Source organism: Melanotaenia boesemani, chromosome 4 (genome assembly GCF_017639745.1).
Source record: "Melanotaenia boesemani isolate fMelBoe1 chromosome 4, fMelBoe1.pri, whole genome shotgun sequence".
Lineage (NCBI taxonomy): Eukaryota > Metazoa > Chordata > Actinopteri > Atheriniformes > Melanotaeniidae > Melanotaenia > Melanotaenia boesemani.
Genome location: NC_055685.1, coordinates 7,345,481 through 7,371,523, shown reverse-complemented (window position 1 = coordinate 7,371,523; position 26,043 = coordinate 7,345,481). Strand labels below are relative to the sequence as shown.

Below are 26,043 nucleotides of genomic sequence, written 5' to 3'. Positions count from 1 at the left end.
GAATTGTAAAACATCGGCATAATCATATATTGCCCAAAAATTCAATATCGTGTGTCTCTAGCACAAATACATAATCCACATGTGAGCTGTTGCACATAGTCACCGTCTTTACTACTTCAGGTTGGTTAATGTGGCGTTCTTAGCTTTCAGATAAAAACTGTTCAACAGTCTGGTGGTTTTTCCTCAGGGTGCCCGGTAACGCCTGCCTGAGGGCAGGAGATTGAAAAGGTAGTGAGCTGGATAAGATAGTAAGATGAGATAATCTTTTTATTTGTCCCAGACTGAGGAAATAACAGTTGTTACAGCAGCAAGGAAAAGGTTAAAGATTTAAAAATTAACAAGAGTATAGATAGGATTTAAAAAAAAAGAATAAAAGAAGTCCAAGTGTGTAAACACTAGTAATAACTGTAGTGGTGTGCACAAGTATGCAGTATTACAGTAGTCACATAAATGCTTTTCAGCACGTACACAGTAACAGTAATAATTACTGTAATGGTAACAAAATATTAAGGAAATAGAAGAAAGACTACACAATTTTTTTTTATTTTATCTCCCAACACAATGTAATGGATTCTTGTTTCCTCTTCTGATCTTTTCCTTATCAGATGTTGGCAGAGGAAAAAACTATTTCTACTCGGTATGCTGAGGAGCGTGACAAGGCCGAGGCTGAAGCCAGGGAGAAGGAAACGCGAGCGCTTAACTTGGCCCGTGAGCTGGAGACCATGACGGACCTAAAGAATGAGCTGGACCGAGCCAGTAAACTGCTCAAAGCTGAGATGGAAGACCTGGTCTCCTCCAAGGATGATGTCGGCAAGAGTGTAAGAACACATGTTGGAAAATCAGAGATAATCCATGTCAGAATTCTCTGAGAAACTAGCAACAAAACTAGCGGAGGCAACAAAGATGGATGTACTGCTCCTGTCAGGAGTTAGAAATGAGGTTCCTTGACTGAATTGTTCTTTCTCCTGCTCAATCTGAATGTGCATCAAATGCAAACTCGTTTGTAGGTTCATGAACTGGAGAGGTCAAAGCATGCCATGGAGCAGCAGCTGGAGGAGATGAGAACTCAGCTGGAGGAGCTGGAGGATGAACTGCAGGCTACAGAGGATGCCAAGTTGCGCCTGGAGGTCAACATGCAAGCAATGAAGGCTCAGTTTGACCGAGACCTGCAAGCCAGAGATGAACAGGGAGAGGACAGGAGGAAGCAGCTTGTTAAGCAGGTACAATGGCTGACAATGGAATTAAATTTTCTACCTTTTATTATGAATTAGGGCTTGACTAAACATTCTTTTACCCCTTCAGGTGCGTGAGATGGAGGTTGAGCTGGAGGAGGAGCGCAGACAACGTGCTAATGCCCTCTCCTTCAAGAAGAAGATGGAGATGGACCTGGCGGAGCTCGAAGTCCAGATTGATCTGGCTAACAAAGGACGTGATGATGCTCTGAAGCAGCTGAAAAAACTCCAGGTGAAATACACATTCCTCCACACAACGGTTAACCAAACTGCAAACGTCACACAAACTGACTGGTTGCTAATCAGGACCTTTCATTTCACCAATGACATGAGTACATCTTCAAGGACAAGGAGTGTAATTCTGAGTTAAATATTTAAGATGAAATTAAAAATATTGTATTAATCTTAAGAGGAAATTATAAGAGATGTGATCTTTGGCTCATAGAGAAGGAAAATTGGATTTACTGGACAACTAACACAATGAAAATTAAAATGAAAATAACAGTATTGATTATTAAACTTCTGATAAATATACTGTCAAGTTTCCACATAAAAAACTTTGTGAGGTCTGTTCCATAAAACAGTCTCTTCAATATATTCCCCCAAATTTTTTACACATCTGTTCCAGTGAGGCAGCATCTGCACCTCATCTTTTACATATTTACATGTAAAGATTCTTGACTTCAGTAGCAAACAAGATTCACATAAACCTCTCTAAAGTGTCGTCAGAGCGAACCGTAAATGGGTTCGACGAGGACTGACGTGTTGTATGAAGACGAAGAATTGCCATTTGCTTGTGGAATTTTACATTTCCCGTAAGGAAAGCTCTGTATCCTCTGTGCATCATGTATAAAAGCTGTAAACTGCTTTTTTAACCTCCTCAAACCTAGCATCCTCATACAAGGACATTACATATTTGGTTGTCTGCACCATAATACTAAATACTATCTACATCATATGTGTATAATCATAATAATATGTATAAAGCATAAAATTAAATTTATTGGTTCCTCTTAAACCCAAATAGCTAGAAAAAATATCTAATGCAAGTCAAACAAAATCTTGGGTCTGAGGAGGTTAATTACTGGAATAAAGATTAAAAACATGAGATTTCTGTGGATAGCATGGAGATGTTTTTAGACAGAAAGTTTTGTAAAAAAATATTCTATTTTTTAGATTAAAACTTGGTAAGGCATCAGGTTGTGATCTGAATGTTTCCCAGCTTATAGTTTACAGCTACAGTATGGATATATACAAGTATTCGTTTAATTTGTTATTTGGTCATGCATTTCTCTGCCAAAAGGCACATGCTAGTAAAAATTTGGACTTAAACCTTATGATTTTTTGTTCTTTCTGCCCCTTTTCATGCTTGTGTTTGGATTATTTCTTATCTGTTTTTGTTGGATTGTATCAAGAATTAATTGAATAAACAAAGCTAAAATGTGGACGATGATATTTGCACCAAATTATGGTAAACATAATCAAGTAAAAGTATCTTCTGATTACATCTTCCAGTATTTAACATTTGTAAAAGTGGAGAATCTCTTCCTTCAGACTCCCTTCCTGCTGAGGTTGAACAACACCTGCAGAAACATGCTGCAAAATTTTGTTCAAATATTTTCCTCCCCAAATGATGCACTCTGAAAGAGAAGCTCCCCAAACTGCAAATGCATCGCTGCATCTTGATGATTAAGTTATTTTACACTCTGCAAGCAAGTAGTTTTGGCTGGCAGGCTGCCCACATTCATTCAGAAGTGAAAACATTTATTGGCCTTTTATTTAAATCAAACTGACAAAAACAAACAAACAAAAAAAAATCAGATGTTTAAAAAAAAAACTCCATTTGTTGAGATATTCTAAAAGATCTAAAAGATCATGAAATTGGTTTGGACCATTAAATCCCAGCCTGATGAATGTTTGGACATACTGTTTGGAAAACCTCTTGTATGTGATTTGAGCTGACATATGGATGTCCCCCCCCCCCCCCCCCCCCCCCCAGGCTCAAATGAAAGATCAAATGAGGGAGCTGGAAGAGCTCCGTATGTCCAGAGATGAAGCAGTCAACGGGGCCAAGGAGACCGAGAAGAAGCTCAAGGCCATGGAAGCAGAAAACCTGCACATCCAGGAGGTAGGAGTCAGTCTGAGATGAACAATCTGATATCTGATTGAAGGACCAGAGGTTCTTTACTATGTATAAAGCCACATTTCAGAGATGAAAGTCTGTCACTCATTTCCTGAAGGACATTGATTTGGAATTAAATGATTCTTGCATAAAATATTTGAACATGGACTCCACTCGACCTGCCACAATGTTTACATGAGACTTTTCTGACGGCATCTGTAGCATCAGTTGCAATCTTGATAAAATATTTGTGTCTTTGGCTTCCTTCAGGATCTGGCCACTGCAGACAAGCTGAAGAGGCAAGCTCAGACCGAGAGGGATGAGTTCCAGGATGAGATGAACAGCAGCAACAGCAAGAAGTGCGGATCAGACAAGAACACTTATATCTAATAAATGTTCAGCATGTAATATATGTTTAAGAACTGCAATTATATTGATGCTCAAATTTGCAGTTATTACTACAAAGGAACCAATATTTGTGAACATGTTGACAGTATATACGATGTATCACAGTGTGGTTAGATGGTGAGATTATGCAGTTAAAGAAATCTGCATTTGCTTCAGTACATTAATTGTTTTTTGTTTTGTTTTCTTCAGTTCGCTGCTGCTAGATGAGAAGAGGAGGCTGGAGGCTCGGATCGCTCAGCTAGAGGAGGAGTTGCATGAAGAACAGCTCAACACCGAGATGGTCAACGATCGTCTGAGGAGAACGACACTGCAGGTAAGGCCACTGGATGCCGTACTAATTCCTACCTTTATTCTTTGTGAGTAGGACAAAATGGCTAACATTCACATTTTAGTAACAGTAAACCTACATATCAGTAATCTGGAATACACGAGGAGTTACTTAACAGCAGAGGTGGGTAGTAACGAGTTATATTTACTCTGTTACATTTACTTGAATAACTTTTTGGAAAAAGAATTACTAAGTAGTTATACTGCACCATACTTTTTCTTTTACTTAAGAAAATTTTAGAAGAAGAAATGCTTCTCTTACTCCGCTACATTAGGTAACTAAATCTAACTTTTTTTCCTTTTTTTCCTCCACCATTTATTTAATTAAATATGTTTTTTTTAAGAGATGCCACAAGTTTCACCAATCAGATGTAGCAATGCAGTCACATGACCAACAAAAACCATGGCTGAACAATCTCTTCACACCTAACAGAGAAAAAACAGTTATTTACTAGAAACAGAGCCTAATTTAATTTATAGTACTTTTTTTTTAAAAAGATTCTGATTATTTTTGTGTATTTTGGGGTCCCACATCTATAAAATTAAAGTGGAGAAAAAATTGGATCACAGAGCTGAAGCTGGAAAAAGACACATCATCAAACATGTGTATGGCAAGGATACTTTTTTTCTAATTTGGTATAAAAAGGACAAATCAACAGTATTCAAACAACCAAAATCAGACCCCCAGCGGTTATAAGGACTTTGCTGAGGAGTAATTCTGGTGATAAAGCCCTTTTAGCTGCCACATCTCTACAATAAATAACATTTTTTTTAAATTTGGAACTAACCTGCCTCTGTCTGAAATGTGGGAAAGTCTAGATCTATTTTACTGTATTTAAAGTCTGTCATAAAGATGGTATTTGGAGAAACTTCTGAGGTGGTACATGACATAAAAAGTTTGAGAACCACTGATATAGACCCTTTTAGTGTTTGTAAACATTTTGTTAAATACTGAATAAGCTAATTGGACCACTGTACATTTTCTATGAAGGAATGAATTGACACAGCTGTGGTCAAAAGGGTTTTGGTAACTTATCTGCTTACATCCTTTCCAAAAAGATAAATCAGACATAACAATCAGTTACTCGGTGCTTGAGCAGTTTATTCACCAAATACTTTTTACTGGTTACTGTACCCACCTCTGCTTATAAGGGGAAAGTCTACATAAAACTCCTAAAAGTTGCGTTTTGGGGTGGAGAGGCTGCAGGGTAACGAGGCAGAAGCTTGTTTAACAGTAATGCTGTGCTGTGTCTGTAACACCAGTCTGAGCAGCTGACCACAGAACTTGGTGCCGAGCGCAGCAACTCCCAGCAGCTGGAGGGCGCTCGTTCTCAGCTGGATCGCCAGAACAAGGAGCTGAAACTGAAGCTGCAGGATCTCGAGGGATCCATCAAGTCCAAGTACAAGTCCACCATCACCACCTTGGAGGCCAAGATTGCTCAGCTGGAAGAACAGCTGGACATCGAGTCAAAGTGAGCAGCAGTGAAATGGACGCTGTGATTAAACATATAAGCAAAATTATTTTGGTTTTTTCTTCTTTTTACACACTACTGGTCTGTTGCACTGTAATTTGTTTTTTGCTTATTTCAGGGAGCGCCTGCAGGCTTCCAGACTCACCAGGCGCACAGAGAAGAAGCTCAAGGAGTCGTTGGTACAGATTGAGGATGAGAGGCGCACCACAGAGCAATTCAAAGATCAGGTAAGTCTCCTTTTTCTTTTGATTTCTATTTTATTAAAAGGAAAATAAAATGGATTTATTTTCCCAGTAAGAAGTTTAGCTGATCTGCTTGTAATAATTTTTACCTGCTAAATGAAACCTTTCCACAGGCGGAAAAAACAAACGTCCGGATGCGCCAGCTGAAGCGTCAGCTGGAGGAGACGGAGGAGGAGCTGACCAGGGCCAACGTGTACCGCAGGAAGCTGCAGAGAGAGCTGGAGGATGCCACTGAGTCAGCAGACTCTATGAACCGTGAAGTCAGCACTCTGAAGAGCAAGCTCAGGTAGAAGCATCTCACATCTAAACATGCATCGTAGGCTTAATTTAACATTTAGAAGCAGACAGTTTACTGGGCAAAGTGACAGGGAACTGCAACAGTTCCACACATTGAGGTAAATTCTCATAGAATCACTTAAACGCTGCACAAATAAATGTGGTCCGTAGCACTGAAAGAGCTCTGACTAGTGTAGGGAAAAAAACCTAAATCAGTTAATTTACGTGGCCTTATGAAAAGCATTGTGAAAGTATTTTTGTGACTTAATCCGTGGACTTGGTCATAGCAGCAGCAGAGTGATGCTGCTAGCCGCACAAATGCAGATCAGTCCTTGTGCTTCGTTATTTTCCTCTCAGTCTGGTCATCATTTTGGCTGTGTTTGTATACATGGTACACATTTTTTTTTTTATTTATTTACCTAAAATATTTTAATACATTTTTCAGATTTTTTTTTTTTTTTATTAAATGGAAACATAAATTAAGAAGGAAAAAATACACAACTTACACCCTTGTCCTCTTAAAATAAAGTACAACAAAAACTTTAAAACACCATGTTAATGATTTCTAGGAACTTTGAAACAAATTATAGATATTTAATGGGATATTTTTGTCCTCAGATTTCTTGAGGGTAGTGAATTTTAACTGTGTTTTGGTTAATCCTTGACGTCACATTAAATATTATGTAAAACAAACAAAAAGTAAACGGAATAATAAAAACAAAGCAAAACATGGAAGGGGAGGGGTGTACTTTACAGTGATGTGCAGATTAAAGATATTTGTGTTATTTAACTTGTACTAATGTAATTATATATATTATAATACATGTCATGTACATTTATAATACATTGACATATGGTCCTTTTTATCAGCGAAATTGGCGCCTGATGTGGAAAAAGAGAGCAGGTGTTTTTTCAAACTTCTTTTTTTTTTCTTGAGTTGAAGTTAGTTTTTCTAAATTTGCATAATCAGTCCGAAGGTTTAGCCACTGATTTATTGATCATTTTGTTTGATCTTTTCAGTTGATTAGGGTGGGCTTATTGCAATGGTTAACAATGCGATCAGGACTTGATTTAAAATAGATGGATGGGTAAATGGATGAATGAATGAAAACTATACTCCAGACCAGAACATTTGTTATATGGAAAATAAATTCTCTCTTTTTTTTTTTCCTATTCTTTCTTTCTTTTCTTTTTTTTTTTTTTTTGTCATTAAATTCTGTAATTGATAGTTCTGTTGGGAATGAATCATTTAACCCTAAAAAACATCAAAGAATACTAATCTCTACTTTTTTATTGCAGTTTTTTGAAGTGGACATTTTATCCTTTAATGACTTCAGAGTTTAGTAAATTAAACAGACACCTGAGGGTTAAACAAATAGTTTTCTAATCTTTTCCAACTGTGCATTTCTCACTGTTTCAGTGACATATTTCTTCTCTTTTAAGGCGTGGGGATTTGCCTTTCAATATGCGGCGTGTAGTGAATCGCAGCGGCCTGGACAGTGACGAGGATGCAGACCTGGCAGCTGATGCATCTGAGCCTGCAGCTGAGTGAACAGAGAAGATGGAGAAAATACACGGAAACATTTAATGATCGCATTTGATATGCAAATATCTTAGAAGACTGTCCATGCACACAAGAAAGAGTTTAGCCTTATAACCCCCCTTTCCATTTAATTCAATTACATTTGGCCAAATTCTGGATTATCTCATTGAATGTAAACGTTATTTTTTCACTAAGCTTTTGCAAATACTTTGTCTTGTCTTTTTCTACTGAATAGGTATATTATTATTAAAATATTGTACTTGCAACGACCCATTGCTGTTTTCTCTAGGCTTATGTGCTGATACTTTTGGGCAGGAAAAAAAAATACTGGTTATTTTTGCTTGTTTTGCACACAGCAAGTTTTTCAGGGAGTTTTGATGCGGTTACAAACTGTAGTTTGAGTTTGCTGGAGTTGGTATACATGTTTGTATCTGTACTGTTTGCTTCTCCCCTCACTGTGTTTTTTTTTTTTGTTTGTTTTGCTTCAACCAAAATTACACAATCACCAAGAGCACACCATTTGAAAATATTCACCTTCTGGGTGTAAATGAAATTTGGCAATAGTGTTTAAAATGTTGGTACAAATGATGTACTGTCATCTGTGACTCTTTTTGTTGCCATATTCTGTTACTGGTTTTACATTTTATTAGTTAATGGTGGTGGGTCGTCATATAGTAACTCACTATGTTTAATTTTATACTTTCTACATCAGAGGAGGTTTCTATCCGTGTATTAGTCTCTGAATGCAACATGTTTTAGTATTATATGCTACCAATGTATTGTTATACAAATGACCTGTAAAGGATGCTATAGTTGTAAGGCTGCATTTTTTAAATGCCTTAATGCAATAAAGTGACAAAGTATTAAGTGTTGCATCCATGTGATCCCTTTTTTTCCTGTTTTATACCTTTGTAGAACTAGTTTAGTAATTTCAAACTACCCTTTGAAAGCTATTTTTATATATAGCTTATATTTATATATTTTATCTCTTTATGGAGCACTGGCTAGTACCACAGAGTGGCCCTAATGATGGTTTTGTCTTCTGTCAAAATGTCAGGAGCAAAGGTTGACATCAGGAATTATTTTAGAGTGAGTCAGCATAAAAGTTTCAGTCAAGTGGCCCAATTGCAAATATACTATCCACCATGGTTAAAATTATGTAAAAATGATCATTCCCTTAATTATCACAGATTCTATGCTATTGGAATGAGTCGAAATGATCTTTTTTCACGTCAAAATTATAAGGATTGTATACTTCATGTCTTTAATTCATAACATTACAAATATTAAGATTATCCTGTACATAGTATAGGCAAAAATAAGAATATTTTGGATTAAAACACTTGTTTATATGTTCTATCAGCTCTAAATGACATGAGGTTGCCAGTAATATATCGTAAGTACACTACACAAAACACTCTAGGAGCTTCTTTTTTTTATGTGCTTACCTATATCAAAAATAGCAAAGTCAAACTTACACCCTTGTCCTCTTGAAATAAAGTAACACAAAAACACCATGTTAATTTCTTGGAACTTTGAAACAAATTAACCTTACAATCTTCAGGTTGTTCTTTAACAAATGTCCGCATAACGTGGTTAAACGGCGAACTTCAGTTTCTGCTAAAATAGCGACATCTAGCGGCCATTTATGAAACTGCACCTACCGGTTCGATGATTTATGCAGTATCAGTATGTTATTAGCCGGTTCTAAACGGCACAGCTAACTTCATATTCTGGATGTTTCGTGTGTTTGACGCTCATGCGGTATACTGTCCCAATTTTCATAACCTACCAGACCAACCTGTGCAATGGTTTGTGACAGTGGTATTCTTGCGTTTTTATAAGCGTTTCCGCCGGGCTCATGTCGCTCTTCTTTCTGAGGTGAACTTTGCTAGCAAGACGCTAACAATTACAGTAGCTCGGCTGTAAGCGGCATTAGCAGTACGCATACCTACCTACGGAGTGTCCCCATAGGAGGGAAGTTCTCTTGTGTGGAGTAACGTTTAATTCACAATTTTGTGCGACAGTTTATTAACAATTTAAGGATCCCGATAAAGCTACTGTAACACTGACGTTATTTAATTAGCCTTGCCAGATAGTTCGTTATTATTACTGGCAAACTGAATGTTGAAACTTTGCCTCTCAGAAAACGTTCTCAGGTAGTCATTAAAAATACAAAACATGGATTTTTTGTCACTAGCATGGGGGATCATCACTTTCACCGATCCCTAACCCCTAAAAACCAGGTAAGAGGAGATAGCTTATAAAGTTAGCTTGCTAGCAAGTAGAGTAATGCGATAGACTTCCTTCTTCGCTGAGCTCAAACGGGCTGTCGTAGCTAATGTGGTATTACTAAGCCTGTCTTTAGTTTATGTCGCTTTATTTAACTATCAGACTTGGAATCAACCGTCTTGTGTGTGAAAGCCTGATGTCGTACTAACTTAACCTTGCCATATTCTGACAGCTAGCTAGTCAGCTAACCTAGCATGCAGCTACCGGCTTGTCTTGAGCCGGTGATACATGACTCACACGTTTTCTCTCTATTTCTGTTTTTCTTTCTTTCCCCTCCAAGTAACCTTGGTCTGAATCAATGAGCTTTAAGCCGACAGTATCAACAGAGAAACTGGGCTCCAGCTCAGCATCCAGTTCAAAGATGGAGTTATCAGCGGTGAGTGAACCTTTATATAATTACTAAATCTTATAGAAGGTGACATTGTTATGTACTTAAACCTGTGTGTAAACTAATTTATTCATTAAAACGGCAAAACTACTTTAATACCATATTAAATTTTCATCCTCTTAAACAAATAATAATAATACAAACATTCAGGACATGTCATTTACTTTTTGGGAGGATGAATGAACTCATGTTTCATTTTTTTTTTTTGTTTGTTTGTTTTTGTTTCTGTTTTTTTACTTCAGATAAGACACCAGAATTATTCAAAGATAATTGAAATATACAACGAACCCATCCTATCTTCCCTAGTATGCACTTGCTTATCTCCTCTCACTTTTATCCTCTTCCTTTAACTTGAAAATTAACGTTAGCCAACATCCTAGAGGATGTTTTAATTCCTAAGATGCAACTTGAGAAGGAGAGAGGAGGATTGCTAGAGAACACCTGAGCAAAACTGCTCGGTGCATCATTTGCAGAAGAGTTTAGGCATCTGCGTAAAAGAGTATACTCCCTTATTACCACCAAGAAAACGGCATTAAAATCATATGTATATGTTTTCACACTCAGTAGCTTTTTATGAGAATCTAAGAAATAAATGATAGTGGTAGGCAGCAACAAAAACAGTGGTTTGGTAGAATTACATTATATATATTTTATGTTGTTTTTTGTTTGTTTTTTTTGTAATTATTAGCACCTGCAGCTGCCATTTTTGACTGACCATGCTTGCAACACTGAAACGCATGACAGTAGATATCGTCATATTAAATGTAGTAAAAGTGCAGAGAAAACCAGCTTTCTTTTAGCTGTTTTTGAGGAACTGTTGACTTGGTCCTTGCTGGCAGCAGTTACGTTATATGCCAAAAAATGCTCTTTTTCTGGATTAAAATATTTAGAAGCACTCTCCTGAAAGCTGCACAGAGAAAACAAAATATGTGTGTAAATTGTGCAGCACAAGTCTGTGTATTTACTTGTGCAAATTGACTCCTGCATATCTACATATTTTTTTTCCCCTGCGACCTACATTTTAGGTCCAAACTCTTTGCTTCATGACTCATGGATTTGATAAAAATGCAATTTAGCAGGAGCGTTACGCGGGGGGGGGGGGGGGGATACAGATATGCAAGTGTGTATCTGGAAGATAAAGATAGAAGCCTATTGAAAAGTGCAGGCTGGATTAAGCCTCTGCTTTGACTGTGAAGGGGGGGGGGGCATTGAGAGAACCAAGAGAAAGCCATTGTGGGTTCGTGGGAGAAGAAAGGGGAGACGGAAGGAAGAGGGGCAAGTCTATTTTACATTATGCCATTTGTAGCTGCAAGATGAGAGGGTGGTGAAAATGCAGGACAAAGGTGATTCTCAGAGCCGTACCTCAGGCAGCTTTGGGAAGGTAGGAGTGTGTGTTTAAATGGCCATATTTATATGTGTAAAAGCAGCTTTTGTGCTGTTGAATTATTAGAGCAGACCAATCATTATGGTTTGTTTTTGTCGCTGTGAAGTTTCCGTTTAAATGTGGCAAAATTTGCCGTCCGTCTGCTGTCAGGGACGTGAACGCAGATAATGCTGAGTCTTAGTTTGATTGCACTAAACAACCGTTTTGTGTGGTTTTAACGTGTTGAGGGGGTGGTTCATGTATCACTCATGTTGTATGGGCAGGAATCTCTTAAATAGTCATGCAGCGTGAATGTTCTGCTTCTCATGGGATAAAACAAATATAAACTCCTCATAATGAAGATATTAGTTGAAGATCTGGCTTAAGGTTTGTGTAAAGTAAAGCAAATTCAATGTGATGTCCTCTGACGGTTTGACATGTGACTGTGTGTGTGTGTGTGTGTGTGTGTGTGTGTAAACTGTCTCTGCACATCTCCATCATCTTCACTGTGTAGGAACCTGGCCTCTGCTTTGTGCCACAGGCTTATTTTCCCCTTGTAATACAAATGTCACAGAACCTTTACGTTTGAATGAATATTTTCTGCATATACGGTCTTTCTTTCTTTCTGGGACATGTTTGATTGAATTAATCTTTTATTTTGTATGATATAAATTACGCTAGTATTTTAGCTGGTTAATGGTGAAGATGTTGAGCTGCACATCTTGTTTCTTTACACAGTGGCTAATCCTTTATCATCTGTCTTCCCTCTTTCTGTCATTTTCTTTTTTTTTTTTTTTAAATGTAATTTAAATTTCTCTCTATGTTTCCACCCCTCCATTTGTCCCTGTCCACTCGCTGTGCTCTGTGTCCGCCATTTCTCTCTGGTTCTCGTTGCCATATCGCTCTCCTCTCCTTTTATCCCTCACTCCGTCGTCTCCCCGTCTCACTGTCATTGTCCTCAGGCTCACCCAGCTCTCAAAGCCTTCATGTGTGGCTCTCTGAGCGGCACCTGCTCTACGCTGCTCTTCCAGCCTTTGGATCTGGTAAAGACACGGCTGCAGACCCTGCAGAACAATGCTAAACCGGGGTGTGTGCATGCACATATACACAACATGAACACACATGCAGTCTGATTGTTACCTGCATGCCTTTCAGACACGTGTACATCACCATAACTCTGCTGTTATATGTCATTAACACACACACGTGGCATAGCAGTGCCAGTCTGAATCTGTTATCTTGACCTATATAGAGCAATTAGTCACACCAGTACCATATAATCACACTGTCAGCCTGCATAGTTGTAATTGTTACCACTGAGGACAGGAACTGGAGATTTCCTTTAAATCGGAAGTTGGGTTTATTTTAAAGTGGAGGTTTGCTGATTTCTGTGGAGGCTGATTGATCTGTCACCCCTGATCTTTATGTCTTTATTTCATATAAGTATAAATCAGCAGGTTGATCACAATACGATACATTGATTAAATCAAAAGTAATTCATTGTTTGTCGATATCTCAAATTCAGTCATGATCTGATTTCGATTTGATTTGATTTAGGATCCACTGATTTGTAGGAAATTATATTACAGGTAATTAAACAGTCATTTCTATTCATATCAAAATCACAAAACATATCATTTAAAATTTTTATTCCTAAGCTCAGGTATTTAAGTTCATCAATTTAAGTAAAAAATAAGACACACTTGAAAACGACATGCCATGAGAACTCAAAATACAGCCACTTTCAAAATAAAAGCGCATTTGATAAATGATAATTGCAATGATTTTTGAACGATGTTCGATATTGGATTGATGTCACAGGCTCATTGATAGATTGTTGTAGATTGATGTATTGTTAGACCCCTAATTTTGTTTGTTTGTTTGTTTTTTGTGTGTGTATTTGTATCAGATATTCCTCATATAAACAAACCTAAATGTATTCTTGCAGTGCACCAAAGGTGGGGATGTTTACCGTTTTCGTCAATGTTATAAGGACAGAGAAGTTCTTCAGTCTGTGGAAAGGAGTTTCACCAGTGAGTCGCCGACAATAATTCTTATTACAGCAATTCTTGTTGTTATAAGTTCTGTTGTTGCATGTTGGTATGTGTGCAATGGGCTGTGCAAACTGTCCAGCAGCGAACCTCCGTCACTCTTTCAGCTCACATTAGTGTTTCCTCATCCTTTGCCCTGGGAGCCAAACACACTCTTCAGGCCTTGCTGAAGTCTGTTGTGCTTTTAAATGTCGACTCTGTTCAAAAACAGTAAAGATAATAAGATGAAAAAATCTTTCTAGATTCTCGTTAATTAGCTAAAGCTGAACAAGCCGTAGTGCAATGAAAAATTAGAAAAGAGAATATCGTCTTTTTTTAATGTTTTTTTTCCTTTCTTTCTTCCTCATTTGAAAAACCAATCAGGGACGAGAGTTGTGAATTAGCTTAATGCTACAGTATGTACTCTTTATGCTAAACATCAGTTGCACTTTGTCTTCGTTGTTTCTAGGCATTGTCCCCAATAAATACATAAATAAATTAATAAATTTCTTTATGGTTGAAATATAATATCTTGATTAAATTAGTATAGAACATTTTTTCAATCATCTATTGATCAAATACCAATAGAATAATAAAAAGACAAAAAACAAACACTGTTTATTTCTGTCTTTGCAGTCATTCGTGCGCTGCATCCCCGGTGTCGGCATCTACTTCAGCACCTTTTACTCCCTGAAGCAGCACTTCTTCCAGGACCGGGCACCGAATGCTGGTGAGGCGGTTCTGCTTGGAGCAGGGGCCAGAACTGTGGCCGGTGTCTGCATGCTGCCGTTCACCGTCATCAAGACGCGCTTCGAGGTGCACAACGCTTACTTAGACCTCAGATCTGTGCAATTTATGGTTAATTAATGTTATTAACTTGCAGCCAGACAGTTGGTGCTAATGTTGAACTGTTTACACTGTATTCCAGTTTATTCTGTATGCTGTTGTTCATTTCTCATAAATAATCAATGTGATTGACACATAATGAGTTTTTTTAACTGTCAAAAATTAATTAGTTTATAGAATAATCTGGATTTTATTGAACAAAACTTTAAGGTCGGATTGAAACGACTGTGATCCCAACAGAAGGGTCCCAAAAAGTAGGATGGGTCAGATCAAATATTATGGCACCCTACCCAGTTTTTGCTAATTGAAATGCAAAAGAACCCTCCCATACCAAGCAAGTGGAAAGGGGGCTTTAGAAACTACATCCTTAGTCCACCTAAAGGGTACTACCATCTCACTCCACATTATTCCTGCCCAAAACATCACTCCTCCACCAACTCCATCCATCTAGAACAGGGGTAGCCAATGTTGGTCCTCGAGGGCCCTAATCCGGCAGGTTTTCCAGATTTCCCTGCACCAACACACCTGACTCAAATTAAATGGATCCAACAGCCTATAAGGATCTCCACAATGACTCGTTAGTTTAAGTCAGGTGTGTTGGAGCAGGGAAATCTGGAAAACCTGCCGGATTGGTGCCCTCGAGGACCAACGTTGGCTACCCCTGATCTAGAACATCCAGTGTAGCCGGCATTTTTCATGTAATTCCAAGCCCACTGCATATTTTCTGCTTTGAGAGCATTGGTTAAGGGTGGCTCAAATACAGCTTTATCCCCAACTGTGGAGTACCTTGCATGGAGAGGTTCTTGGCATTCCATGTCCTCGCGTTTTCAGCATTCTGATATAGTGCAATGCTCTGTGAAAGAAATAAAAACACTGGACATTTCAGGAAAATTTCAGTGAGCTCATTGTACTGGTAAAAGAAAATATGTGTGTGTTTCAGAGATCAATTAGGTTCGTTTAGGTAAAGAGGAATCAAGTAAAGTCTCCGTCAGGGAAAATGCATCTTATTAAGTGAGCAGTTGTTAAAAAGCCACTGATGAGCAACAAGCAGGTATTTGAAGCTGTGGCATCTCCATTGAACTATTTTACACTCTTTATTTGCAGAGAGATCCTTTTTTACCCAGACTGCATGGAAACTGGGACTTGCTTAATAATGTGGAACAACCTTCTTAAGCAGTTTCCCTTTAATGAAGCTCATCTGAGATTATAAGTGATTTAAACAGACAGGAGAAACAGAAAAACTAAAACCCAAAATGTCTCATTCAATCCTTCATGCAGAATCTGAAACTCAGCTTTAATGTGTTTTCTTATTCAAATGTTTCCAAATGTCATAAAAACAACTTTGTAAGTGCTTCATGTGGACTCTGTTGTTGTTTCAGAGTGGGTGTTACAACTATGTGAGTGTGGCCGGCGCTGTCAGGAGCATGTATGAGACGGAGGGAATCCGGGCTCTGTTCTCCGGTCTGACCGCCACGCTGCTCCGAGATGCCCCCTTCTCTGGCATCTACGTCATGTTCTACAGCCAGGCCAAGAGAGCACTGCCTCAAGGTGAGATGACCACCGAATTAGCAGCTCAAACTAGAACTCATGATGTGAAACGTTGTCCTGATACTCAGTTTCTGTTTTGTCAGAGGTAACTTCAGCGCCCTACGCTCCGCTGGTGAACTTCAGCTGTGGGGTTCTGGCAGGTGTCATGGCGTCAGTGGCCACACAGCCTGCAGATGTGGTGAAGACCCACATTCAAATCAGCCCGTCCCACTGGAGCACCGCAGATGCTGTGTTCTACATCTATAAGGTGTGTATTTATAGCCATGTTGTTTAATTGTTTCATTAGGTCCAAGCACCGAATGCGATGCGAAGGCCTATTGAAATGCAAGCGTTTATTATTCTTCTGGAATCTTTTTATGCCAGATAATTAGCATTTTTGGGGGCTTAAACGTGCTCAAAAACTCACCAATTTTGCCTAGCCCCCAAATGAACATGAACATTTTCTTATTTTGGGGTGTTCGGGGCTCTTCGGGTAAAATTGAATGAGAGCGCCACCTTCTTTTGCAGCTTTGCCACTGCGCCTCATCAATCTTTATGAAATTCGGTACAGATATTCTACATGCTTTGGCGAACAAAAAAGCCACATGGAGCAATGCCCTAAACCCAACAGCAAGTCTGCCATTTCGTGTGAAAGTCGCCATTTTGGCATTTTCATTACGTCACATTTGAACAAACTTCTTCTAGAGATTTTATTGTAAAGCCATCAGAATTGATCAGAATGTTCAGAAGGCATGTGTGATTAAAAGATTAAAAGCCAGTCCCATCCTGAACACATCTACATGTCAATAACTGGATTACAAATTAGCCACGCCCCCTGCCGACAGGAGGTCATGTTTTTTACTCAAAGAACCAGTTCTCTGACGTTTTGAACACAACCAGATCAGAGAGCAGAAAACAAGTTGGTGATGATATCCGGTAAAAACTGTTGCTCTACACTTCAAGGCGGGACCGTGGGGCCATGGCGATCTTCGATAAGACGCCGTGACATCATAAATGAATGTAAATTCCCTCAAATTTCATCCAGTCACCATCAAACTTACAGTGATTAATCAGTGTCCAGTTCAGAACAGATTCATATAACCACTTCCTATCTAGGACTAAGCCCTGCCCCCTTAAAACAGGAAGTGCTTTTTTTCATACTTCAGGTCCTACTTCTCAATGATTAACCCCATAAACTTGAAACTGCATCACAATATATAAAACCTTTCCAAGATACCCCAGTATAAAACTCAAGTTCCTTCGCCAAAACGTAACCGTAGGTAATATTGGCCCGATGCCATAAAAAATGAAGCCCCTGTAACCGACTCATTGTACTGTTGATCTCCATCAAACTTGGCAGGACAGATGACAGTCCAGCCTGGAATCAAATGGATATATGCTGGATAAGTTGCAATATGGCTCTATAGCGCCCCCTACAATCATTTACTTGATTAGCCCCACCCACTACATTGACAAACATGGAAATTTGGCACATAGTTAGAACATCCGAGAACATCTCTTGGACCTACAGCCTAAACTGAACAGGAAGTCGGGCATCTTGAAAAAAGTGCCATTTTTTGGGGTCATTTTTAGCCTTTTCTTTGCATTGGATTTTAACAAACTCCTACAGATTTTATTATACTGATCTCAAAGTTAGTCTGAACACTCCAGAGGCATCTGTGATCAAAAGTTATCAAAAGCTTTCTCAAAGGAGTTGGCGTTCAGCGGTGGCGACTCCTCAAAGTTTGATGTTTCGCCATTTAACATGAAGTCTTTCTATCTGTTCCAAACATCATCCAGTGTCTTTTAAACTTAACATGTGTGACAACAGTGACCTCCTGGACACATCTACGTGTCAGCATGCTTTCATCATCATAACCCCACCCACTGGAAACAGGAATGCCCATATTTTTAATCCTTTAATACATTTGAACTGAATTAAACTCATTAACTTTATCCTTCATGAAATAATAAAAGATAACCGACTTCTTGCATCATCATGATTAAAATGGCTTCCTGTGAGGTTTTAATCCTTCACCATTAAACAGGAAGTTGTTGTAACTCTGGACTAAGTTGACCAATGCAGATGATATTTTTCAGTGTTTATAAGAGTCCCGTCCTGAACATGTTTGTACAGGAATACCTACCCAAAGTAAGAGTGTCACCTAGTGGCCACACAGTTAACGTGGAGTGAAAATCTCCATCCAACACTTTGTATGAATTTAATACGTGTCAGAGGCATGGTCTTGAATGCTTCAGATATCATCACTGGGCACACTGAGGGACCAGTTGATCATTTGAGGAGGAAAATTTCCAGCTAATGCAGAAAACCTCTGGAAGAGTGAACACGCTGGTGCAGGCGAGAGTGCGTGTACAGTACGAAGGTGGTTGCCAGGGGACGCTATGGAAAAATAGGCCGAAGTGGCGAGGGAGAGCCTTCATCACTGCTTATATTGATTTTACTGTTTTTTTTTTTTGACTAGGCTATAAAAATGTCTGTTACTTTTTTTGTTTAAGCAAAGAATGCATGGGGTCAGAGAGGTTTTGCATGGCTGTAATGATCACATTGTAGTTGCTAACCAGAAACTAAACAAACTGAGGTTTTAAAGGTATTATTTATGTTATTATAGTTATTCTTTCATGTCTGCTAGTACAAGCCATTTTCTTCTCTAGAATCGGGTGTACATTTTCTGGTGCACATTAACTCAAAATATTCTCAGTGACACGTAATGCGTTCATTTTCAGAGGTTTGTAGTATTTCAGAACAGGAATATAAATTAATTGCTGCCAGCCTGCCAAATGTAGGTTAAATTAAATTTGGCAAAAAAACTTTCATCCACTTTAGTGGGTGATGAATTAGTGATGTGTCTTTGTCGTGAGCGAGAAGAGACAAAACCCCTTGGACAGAATTTAATCTTCAGCTGCAGATGCACAGCAGGTTGCCAATCACATGTGAGGATCATACCATTAAAGGGGTAGTGCACACAAAAATGTGTTTTTTTTAACTGTAAACAACACAGAATTACCTAATTGTGATGAAAACCACATATACTGTTGATCTTTTTTTTTTTTTTTTTTTTTTTTTTTTACGGGATTTTGTGGGTAAAAAATGGCTCATAACGCCCTTTACAGGGTAAAACCAGGTTTTGTTTTTCGTAACATAGAGAGGTTATTTACGTCACAAGAAACTTTAAAAAACCCTCAAGATGCAGATAGATGGGTCCTCGCCTTGCAGGCAAAGAAAACCACACTCACCAATGCACATGAAGGAAGGTGAACTTTTATGGTGTAGATTTGCTAGTTTCAGACTTCTGTTCTTTCAGAGTTTCTGATGAAATATTCCTGCAATGGGACGGATTTGTGCATTTGAGGGGTGTAAAAGTAACACTGGACTTTATTCTTTACCTGCTGATCCTCATCTGGAGATGGACAGCAGCTCAAATTGTAGCAGCAGCAACTTCCTGCAGCTGCCACAACCTGCTGCGAGTCTCCACAGCTTTCCAGGGCTGCTGGAGCTGCTGACAGGTCAGCGTAAAAGCACTAACGGCTCAGACTGATACGGTTCAGGACCACCTTGTTCATGTGTAGCTGAGGAGAAAAGTCTTCCACCTCAAAGACGCTCTGTGGCGTAACTGCTTTGTGAATCTCGTTTTGCATGTTTCCAGTGAGCTAAGCTGCTGTCTGTCCATCATTTCTGCCTGTGTATCCCGACCCACCCACTCTCCTGATCCCCCCACACCGCCCACCCCAACCTTTGCAGTTTCAGGCATTTTTCAAATTCAGCAGTGGCTGGAGTTATGCAAAAAGTAGGGGGTGTAGTTACATTTTAAGAAGGAAGGAGGGGGGGATGCTACAAAGACAGTGTATTGGTACAGACCAGGTTCACATAGAGACAGGTTAGCCGGATTTAAATGCAGGCGTATCAGGATTAAAGTGAAAGAATGAGCAAAAACAAACAATAAGCAACATTGACCTCAATTTTAAGGATATCGGAGGCTGAAAAGCTGAGAGCAGAATGTAAAAAATGAGATTAACACTTTATCTAAAGTATCATAAGGCTTTTTTCTTCTTTTCTTTTGAGAAAAAATACATAAAATTAAGGCTTTTATGAAAACAAATAATAGAAAAAATGGCCTAACAACAGCCTAAATTAAGCTAAAATAGAAGCTCCGAGTGATAAATGAAGAACCATTTGAGACCTGGAAGAACCAGCTCTTCTTAGGAAGCCAAATCTTTAAAATCAGCCAGACTTCCATCATTATAACGAATGAACCAAATCACCACATTTCTCATGAACGCTACTAACACAACTTCTCATACATCCATTAGCCGTGTGTTTACTTTAGTGTACATTGTGTAGTTTACGAGCTACTGCCTGAACAAAGTGCAGCTGAAACGGGGAGAAATTTAAATGAGGTAAGACGTGTAGAGGGACAGTCAAACATGTGCTGGTTGGACAATGTCAACATCAAAGCTGGTTAGTAAGTTACTTTGTTCCTAGTTGGAAAAAAAGGACGCTGAGAAAATGTTATTGTAATGTATTGCGCAGCATCTTCATGGAAAAACATCAGTAAAAAGAATTTAAAGAAGCATTTATGATTAAACATATTCCATTGTTCAGTTCTACTTGAGTAAAGTTTTTGCCTTTCAGGGAGCATTTTGGGCAACTTTTTTTTTCCTTCTTTATAACTTTTGCTGCAGGCTAGCAGCTAGCTGAGCATCTGCTTTTTGGACCTTGTTAAACAACTGACTGATGCTTTAGCAAGCTGTATTGCAACTGATAAACAATCTCTTGTGCCTTCTTTTTACATCATGCTAGGTGGCACTGGAGGCCCAAGCACAGGCTGTGGCCCTATGGTTAGGAAACACCAAATCAGAGTCTTGTTTTAACATGGGAATTATGATTTTATATAAGGAGCAGTAGTTTAAGTCTAATTCATGCCACACTGATTTTCTGTGCTCTGTCTTCTGTCTCAGGAACACGGTTTGGGTGGTTTCTTCCGTGGAGCAGTGCCCCGGTCTCTTCGCCGCACTCTGATGGCTGCTATGGCTTGGACTGTATATGAACAGCTGATGGCTCGCATGGGCCTCAAATCCTGAAGAGAAATGGTGTGATGCCACAAAAAAAAGAAAAAGGCGTGAAATGTGGTGGGATAATGATATAATGTTTTGCACTGACAGCTAAAAGAAAAGGGAGCTAAGGAGCTTATAAAGACAGCAAAGCAGCCGCTACCAAGACTTTGAGCAGAGGAACCAGGTGGATTAATGTCTGTGGAGAAGAGAGAGAGAGAGTGTGTGTTATTTAAATATTCTAAATGTGTGTTATTAATGAGATTGTGATGTTACACCTGACACTTTGTTATGCCAGTCCTGGGCTGTAGTGATTCTCCCTGCTGTGAAGTGAACTTATCCCTTACTGTGCATGTGTAAGCACTCAAAACAAGGACCAGCGACTCTTCGGGGTCCAACAGTTCGCTTTGAGAAGGTCTTTGAAAAAACTGCGAAGACAAGCTGAGGTGAAGCACATCAGCTGAGGGAACTAAAATAGAAAATTAGTTCAGAAAGGTGCTCTGGCTTCTGCCATGTTCATGAAACTTGCATAAGATTGAGCAATGTTTTTGACTTTCTGACTGCTGCTGATTGAAAAGCTGAGAAGCTTATTTCAGACAATCACAAGAACTCACACAGTGGCAAAAAAATCACTCCACTTTATAAACACCTCTGGGGCTTTTAGACTCTGTTTAATTAAACCAGATGTGCTTTAAAAAAATGAAAACCCATAAAAGTCACATTTGTAGCTAAAATAAATTCACGTGTCATAAATTTGCTGAATTTTATGAGTTGAATAATTTAATATTTGATTATGGATTTTAAGAATGGATCTGATTTTATTTATAGTGTGCACACAGAGTCTGCAGCATTATTCAGTTTCTGCTGTAGAAGTAACATGCAAAAAAACAAAACAACAACAAATGACAGGTGGTAAGCAGAAAAAAATCCATGGTGGGTATTATTTGATTATTTTTATAAGAAATGCAGGATGTAAACTAAATGGTTTTGTGTTGACAAGGAGGCAGAACATTGAGCTAAAATAAGCACTTTTTTGCTACGTTTTAAGTAAATACTTTGAATACAGAAACTAAAAATGTTTAGAATATTTTAAATTTTTGGTTAAGTCATTCAGTTTCTTCCTGTAATTAAGTTTGCAGTGGTAGCATAGCTTAATCTTTATGTAAATATGTTTATGAAGGATTTACAGAGGCCATATTGGTGGTGAAGCTGTGGATTTTGTCTCTTTGCAGCCTTTATGTGGATGTGTTAACATGTGACCTAATACAAAGTCATCAGTGTTCACAAAAAAGGCCAAATTGGAGCACATGTTTCCATGTTTTATTTATTGTTGTTGATCTAAAAAACAGGGTAAATTTGAAATAGTTAATATGTGTAGGTGTTGCCAAATAAAACATAAGTAGAGAAAAATTTTTTTTGTTTGTTGGCAAACTAATGATGAAGGTTTGAGTGCAGGTTGAGGCGTCACCGACTCAGAACAAAGGGGTGTGAGGCTGAGCGGACATTGCTGCTGTGTGTGTGTGTGTGTGTGACAAGACATTTTAAAAGCCTCTGTGTTGCTGTGTAACACAATCTTTGTATTTGTGCCATTATTCACACCTCTAAGTTTTCCCCTGTTTCTTAGTTCTGCTGTGACTTGTGTTGCAAACAGTCATTAAATGTAGGTATTTTGTTGGGTTGCCCGACAGTGCCTGATTTTTGTTTTTTTATTAAGTCAATAAATGTTCTTTTCCCAACGAAAGTCATTTTGAGTTTTATTATTTAATGAGATTTATTTTTATTAATTTATTTCACATTCTTTATTCATATATTATTGCTGATTTCAATCATACAACAGCTAATATTTGACATCTGGAATGTTGGTAAAAATATTGTAAACGCTTATTCAGAAATCTCTCGTTTTAGGCAGTTACTGACATTTAAAATGGCTCATTTCAAAGAGTTAAATACAGTACAGCAAGTTAAAAAAAAGAATACTTGCAGCCCCAATTACAAAAAAAATTGTCTCAGTTAAAAAGGACAAAGCTATAAAAATTAGTCATATGGACGGTTATAGGCCAGCTAGCTAGCAAGCATCTTATCTAGGTTATTGAAAGAATCCTGTTTGATTGAGTGAGTGTGTATATTACTTCCCTGGATAATCATTTGGTTTTAAACCAAAGCACAGCTCTGACATATGCTTTTAAAGTAATAGTTAACCTCTATGGCAGTGGTTCCCAGCCTATTTTCCTCGAGGACCCCCTTCATTCAAATACTAAAGAGCATTGGCCCCCCCTGCCCCACCCCGAGCTGAAACCATGTTTGGGTTTTATGATTTTCAAATGTGAGATTCTCACCATAAATAATGTATTCTGGCTGAGTCCTGTCCTTCCATAAAAACAAAGTAAAATTAACAACATATAGCCTTATTTTAGTTTTTTCTTTTAAAAAAACAATGTATGAACAAAGCCTTGAGGACTTTGGGGGACACCCTTGGTGGGTCCCTGACCCCAGGCTGGGAACCGCTGCCCTACAGGGTCAGAAACACATCTTTTTTCATGTGTTTTAGTAAAGCATTACTTAAGTAAATCACTAACAACTTTTTATTAAGTTGAAGCAAGAAGAAGTGCCTACTGAAAGATTAGATACCACGGTCATCTCATTAAAGATGATACGAGTGATGATGATGGTCCATATAGACAATGTTGGAAGTTTTATGCACAGGCAAACACCATTGCACCTAAGTTTAGCTTGTGTTCTACTGAAGTTAAAGTGTCTGTCTTAAGGCATATTGCACACCTCTGTACATGCCCTATCTGTGGTCATCTTATAAAAAGTATCTAGCATGAGAAAGTTACAAGTTGCATACCATGATGCTGAGAATAACAGGCGGGAGGGCCAGTCAGATGTGTGTCGTGCATTTAAAGCATCTCTGAGAAACAAACAGTATCATTTCAGCACTCTCAATCCTTCTGTGCGTTACTCCTCATCCAGACTGAGGATGTACTAGCTGAAATGTCTGTATGCTACTTGAATATTTTTATTTGTGCTTTTATATTTTTTGTTGTTTTTATTTATTTATTTATTTTTATTATTTTTTCGCTCTTTTATCCATCTTGCCTTGTGTGTCTATTTATGGACCTGAGTCTGCTTAATAAATAAATAAATAAATAAATAGATAGATAGATAGATAGATAGATAGATAGATAGATAGATAGATAGATAGATAGATAGATAGATAGATAGCAAGTCATTAACCCAATGACCTGGAAAGAGGCAAAGCTTATTAAAGGAAAGGCACTGAACTTTGATGATTACCAAGAATGTGTTGAGGTGTTTTTGTCACTAGGCAACATCTGAGCCGATGACTTCACAATGCAGCGTCAGCAGGTAACGCAGGTGAACTCTTGGTGGACGGAGACTCACGGCTTCGAGCTGCAGATCACTGTCTTAAGTCTGTTACTCCCTGAAACTCATAAAGCTTAAAGAGAAGCTTTTTACTAAAAAAGATAAGACTCACATGTAAAAATAAACATCATATGTAAATGAAGATGAAGGAAAACAAAACAAAACAGATCTCCTGATTTTTGTAGGGATGTGTGGTCTGCACGTCATCTTGATGAGTATTTTCTCCTGAACCTTCAAGACACAGAGTGACAGATATAGATTGTGAGTGCTGCACAACAGGAAGTCATTCCTGATGAGACATTATCACAGTGACTCACAGACTGCATGTGGCATGTTTTCTAATCAAAACTCTCACAGTCAATCTGCTAGAAATGATGTTCTGCACTGAAGAAGGTTAAGAAATCGTCACACAGATGCCCTACTTAAACCAGAAAAAAAAAGACATAAAAAAAAATCGCCAGCCACAGATTCCTTATTTTAAAAAACACAGGTCTGAAAATCATTACAAAAGCCTCGGCAACAAGAAAAGAAACAATTATCCCCAACATCACGATCAGACACACTTTATTGATTAAGAAAAAAGAAAAAAAGATATCATTCACGGATTATTTACCTTTTGTTCCATATCAGCAACCTCAAATAAAAAGAGTCATTGCATCACTGGATACAGACAAAGCTTTTCCGAAGCTCAACTGGAGATCTCTATCCCATAGTTTGGCTTTGGGGAGTTGTTCATCCATAAAAACACTTTACACTTCATCCAGAGTCCTCATCACAATCCAAGGATTTTTTTCTTTATTGCAAATACACAATACAAAATTATGCTGTTGATATTTACACTTGCAGAAGAAGGTGAATCTTAAATGTCAAAGCATGTGGGCAGTGCTTTTTAATGTTTTAAATGTGTTACTGTTGTCTGTTAGTTGTTAATGTGCATCAAACAGAAATTCAGCTTTGCTTTTTTTTTGCTTCATGTTGACATGTTGCTGATTTCTTGGCTAGGTCACCCTTCTGAAAGAGATTAGGATCTCAACGGGTTTCATCTGGTTAAATGAAGGTTCTGATAATAATAAAGAAAAATGTCTGTTCAGGAAACATTTAAAATGACTAACTTTTCATAAATCAAACAATACAATCAGACAGAATAGTTAAAGAAAACATCTGATGCATGACCTTGGACACATCATCACTGCTGTTTCCTGGAAACACTGGGTGTTTCGGGTCTTACAACATACACTCTCCTCCAGGCGACCTCCAGGACCCCGGCCTGTGTCTGCCCCACTGTTCTCTCCTCTTCAACCAAAACCATCTGGATGCTTTCTTCGCTGCCTCCATGGTGTTGTTGATGGCTCTTCTTCAGTTGGAGCGTGTTATGCCTCGTGTGCTGTAGGCCTTGTTTAGGGAGTGGATGGCAAATCCTTGACTGCCAACTTTTACTGGTATACACCTAGTCCCCCACCTGCTCCTCCAACAGTCCTCCACCAGTTCCTTTAATTTCTCCTTTTTCCTCTTGTGAGC

The 26,043-nt window shown here is 38.4% G+C and overlaps 2 protein-coding genes across 3 annotated transcripts in view; both read left to right on the top strand.

The window, feature by feature from the left end:
* Nucleotides 1-8,497, top strand: part of LOC121638425 (myosin-9-like) — a 32,933-nt gene extending 24,436 nt beyond the window's left edge. Inside the window, 10 exon segments of the mRNA XM_041983217.1 lie at nt 606-818; nt 1,008-1,220; nt 1,303-1,464; nt 3,232-3,360; nt 3,625-3,713; nt 3,952-4,075; nt 5,353-5,561; nt 5,680-5,788; nt 5,917-6,089; nt 7,523-8,497. Coding sequence (XP_041839151.1) covers nt 606-818; nt 1,008-1,220; nt 1,303-1,464; nt 3,232-3,360; nt 3,625-3,713; nt 3,952-4,075; nt 5,353-5,561; nt 5,680-5,788; nt 5,917-6,089; nt 7,523-7,631 — 1,530 coding nt within the window. The 3' untranslated portion in view covers nt 7,632-8,497.
* A 780-nt stretch (nt 8,498-9,277) lies between these two features.
* Nucleotides 9,278-22,881, top strand: LOC121638450 (mitochondrial glycine transporter B-like). Of its 2 annotated transcripts, XM_041983260.1 has the most exons (8): nt 9,278-9,868; nt 10,195-10,290; nt 12,628-12,752; nt 13,614-13,698; nt 14,332-14,511; nt 15,921-16,089; nt 16,173-16,336; nt 21,046-22,881. In XM_041983260.1, exons 2-8 carry the CDS (start codon nt 10,213-10,215, stop codon nt 21,166-21,168), a joined length of 924 nt encoding a protein of 307 aa, XP_041839194.1. In that variant the 5' UTR covers nt 9,278-9,868; nt 10,195-10,212; the 3' UTR covers nt 21,169-22,881. The 2 variants fall into 2 exon arrangements, with proteins under 2 accessions (XP_041839194.1, XP_041839195.1); XM_041983261.1 differs by lacking the exons at nt 9,278-9,868; nt 10,195-10,290 and adding an exon at nt 11,559-11,683.
* Nucleotides 22,882-26,043: the final 3,162 nt, after the last annotated feature.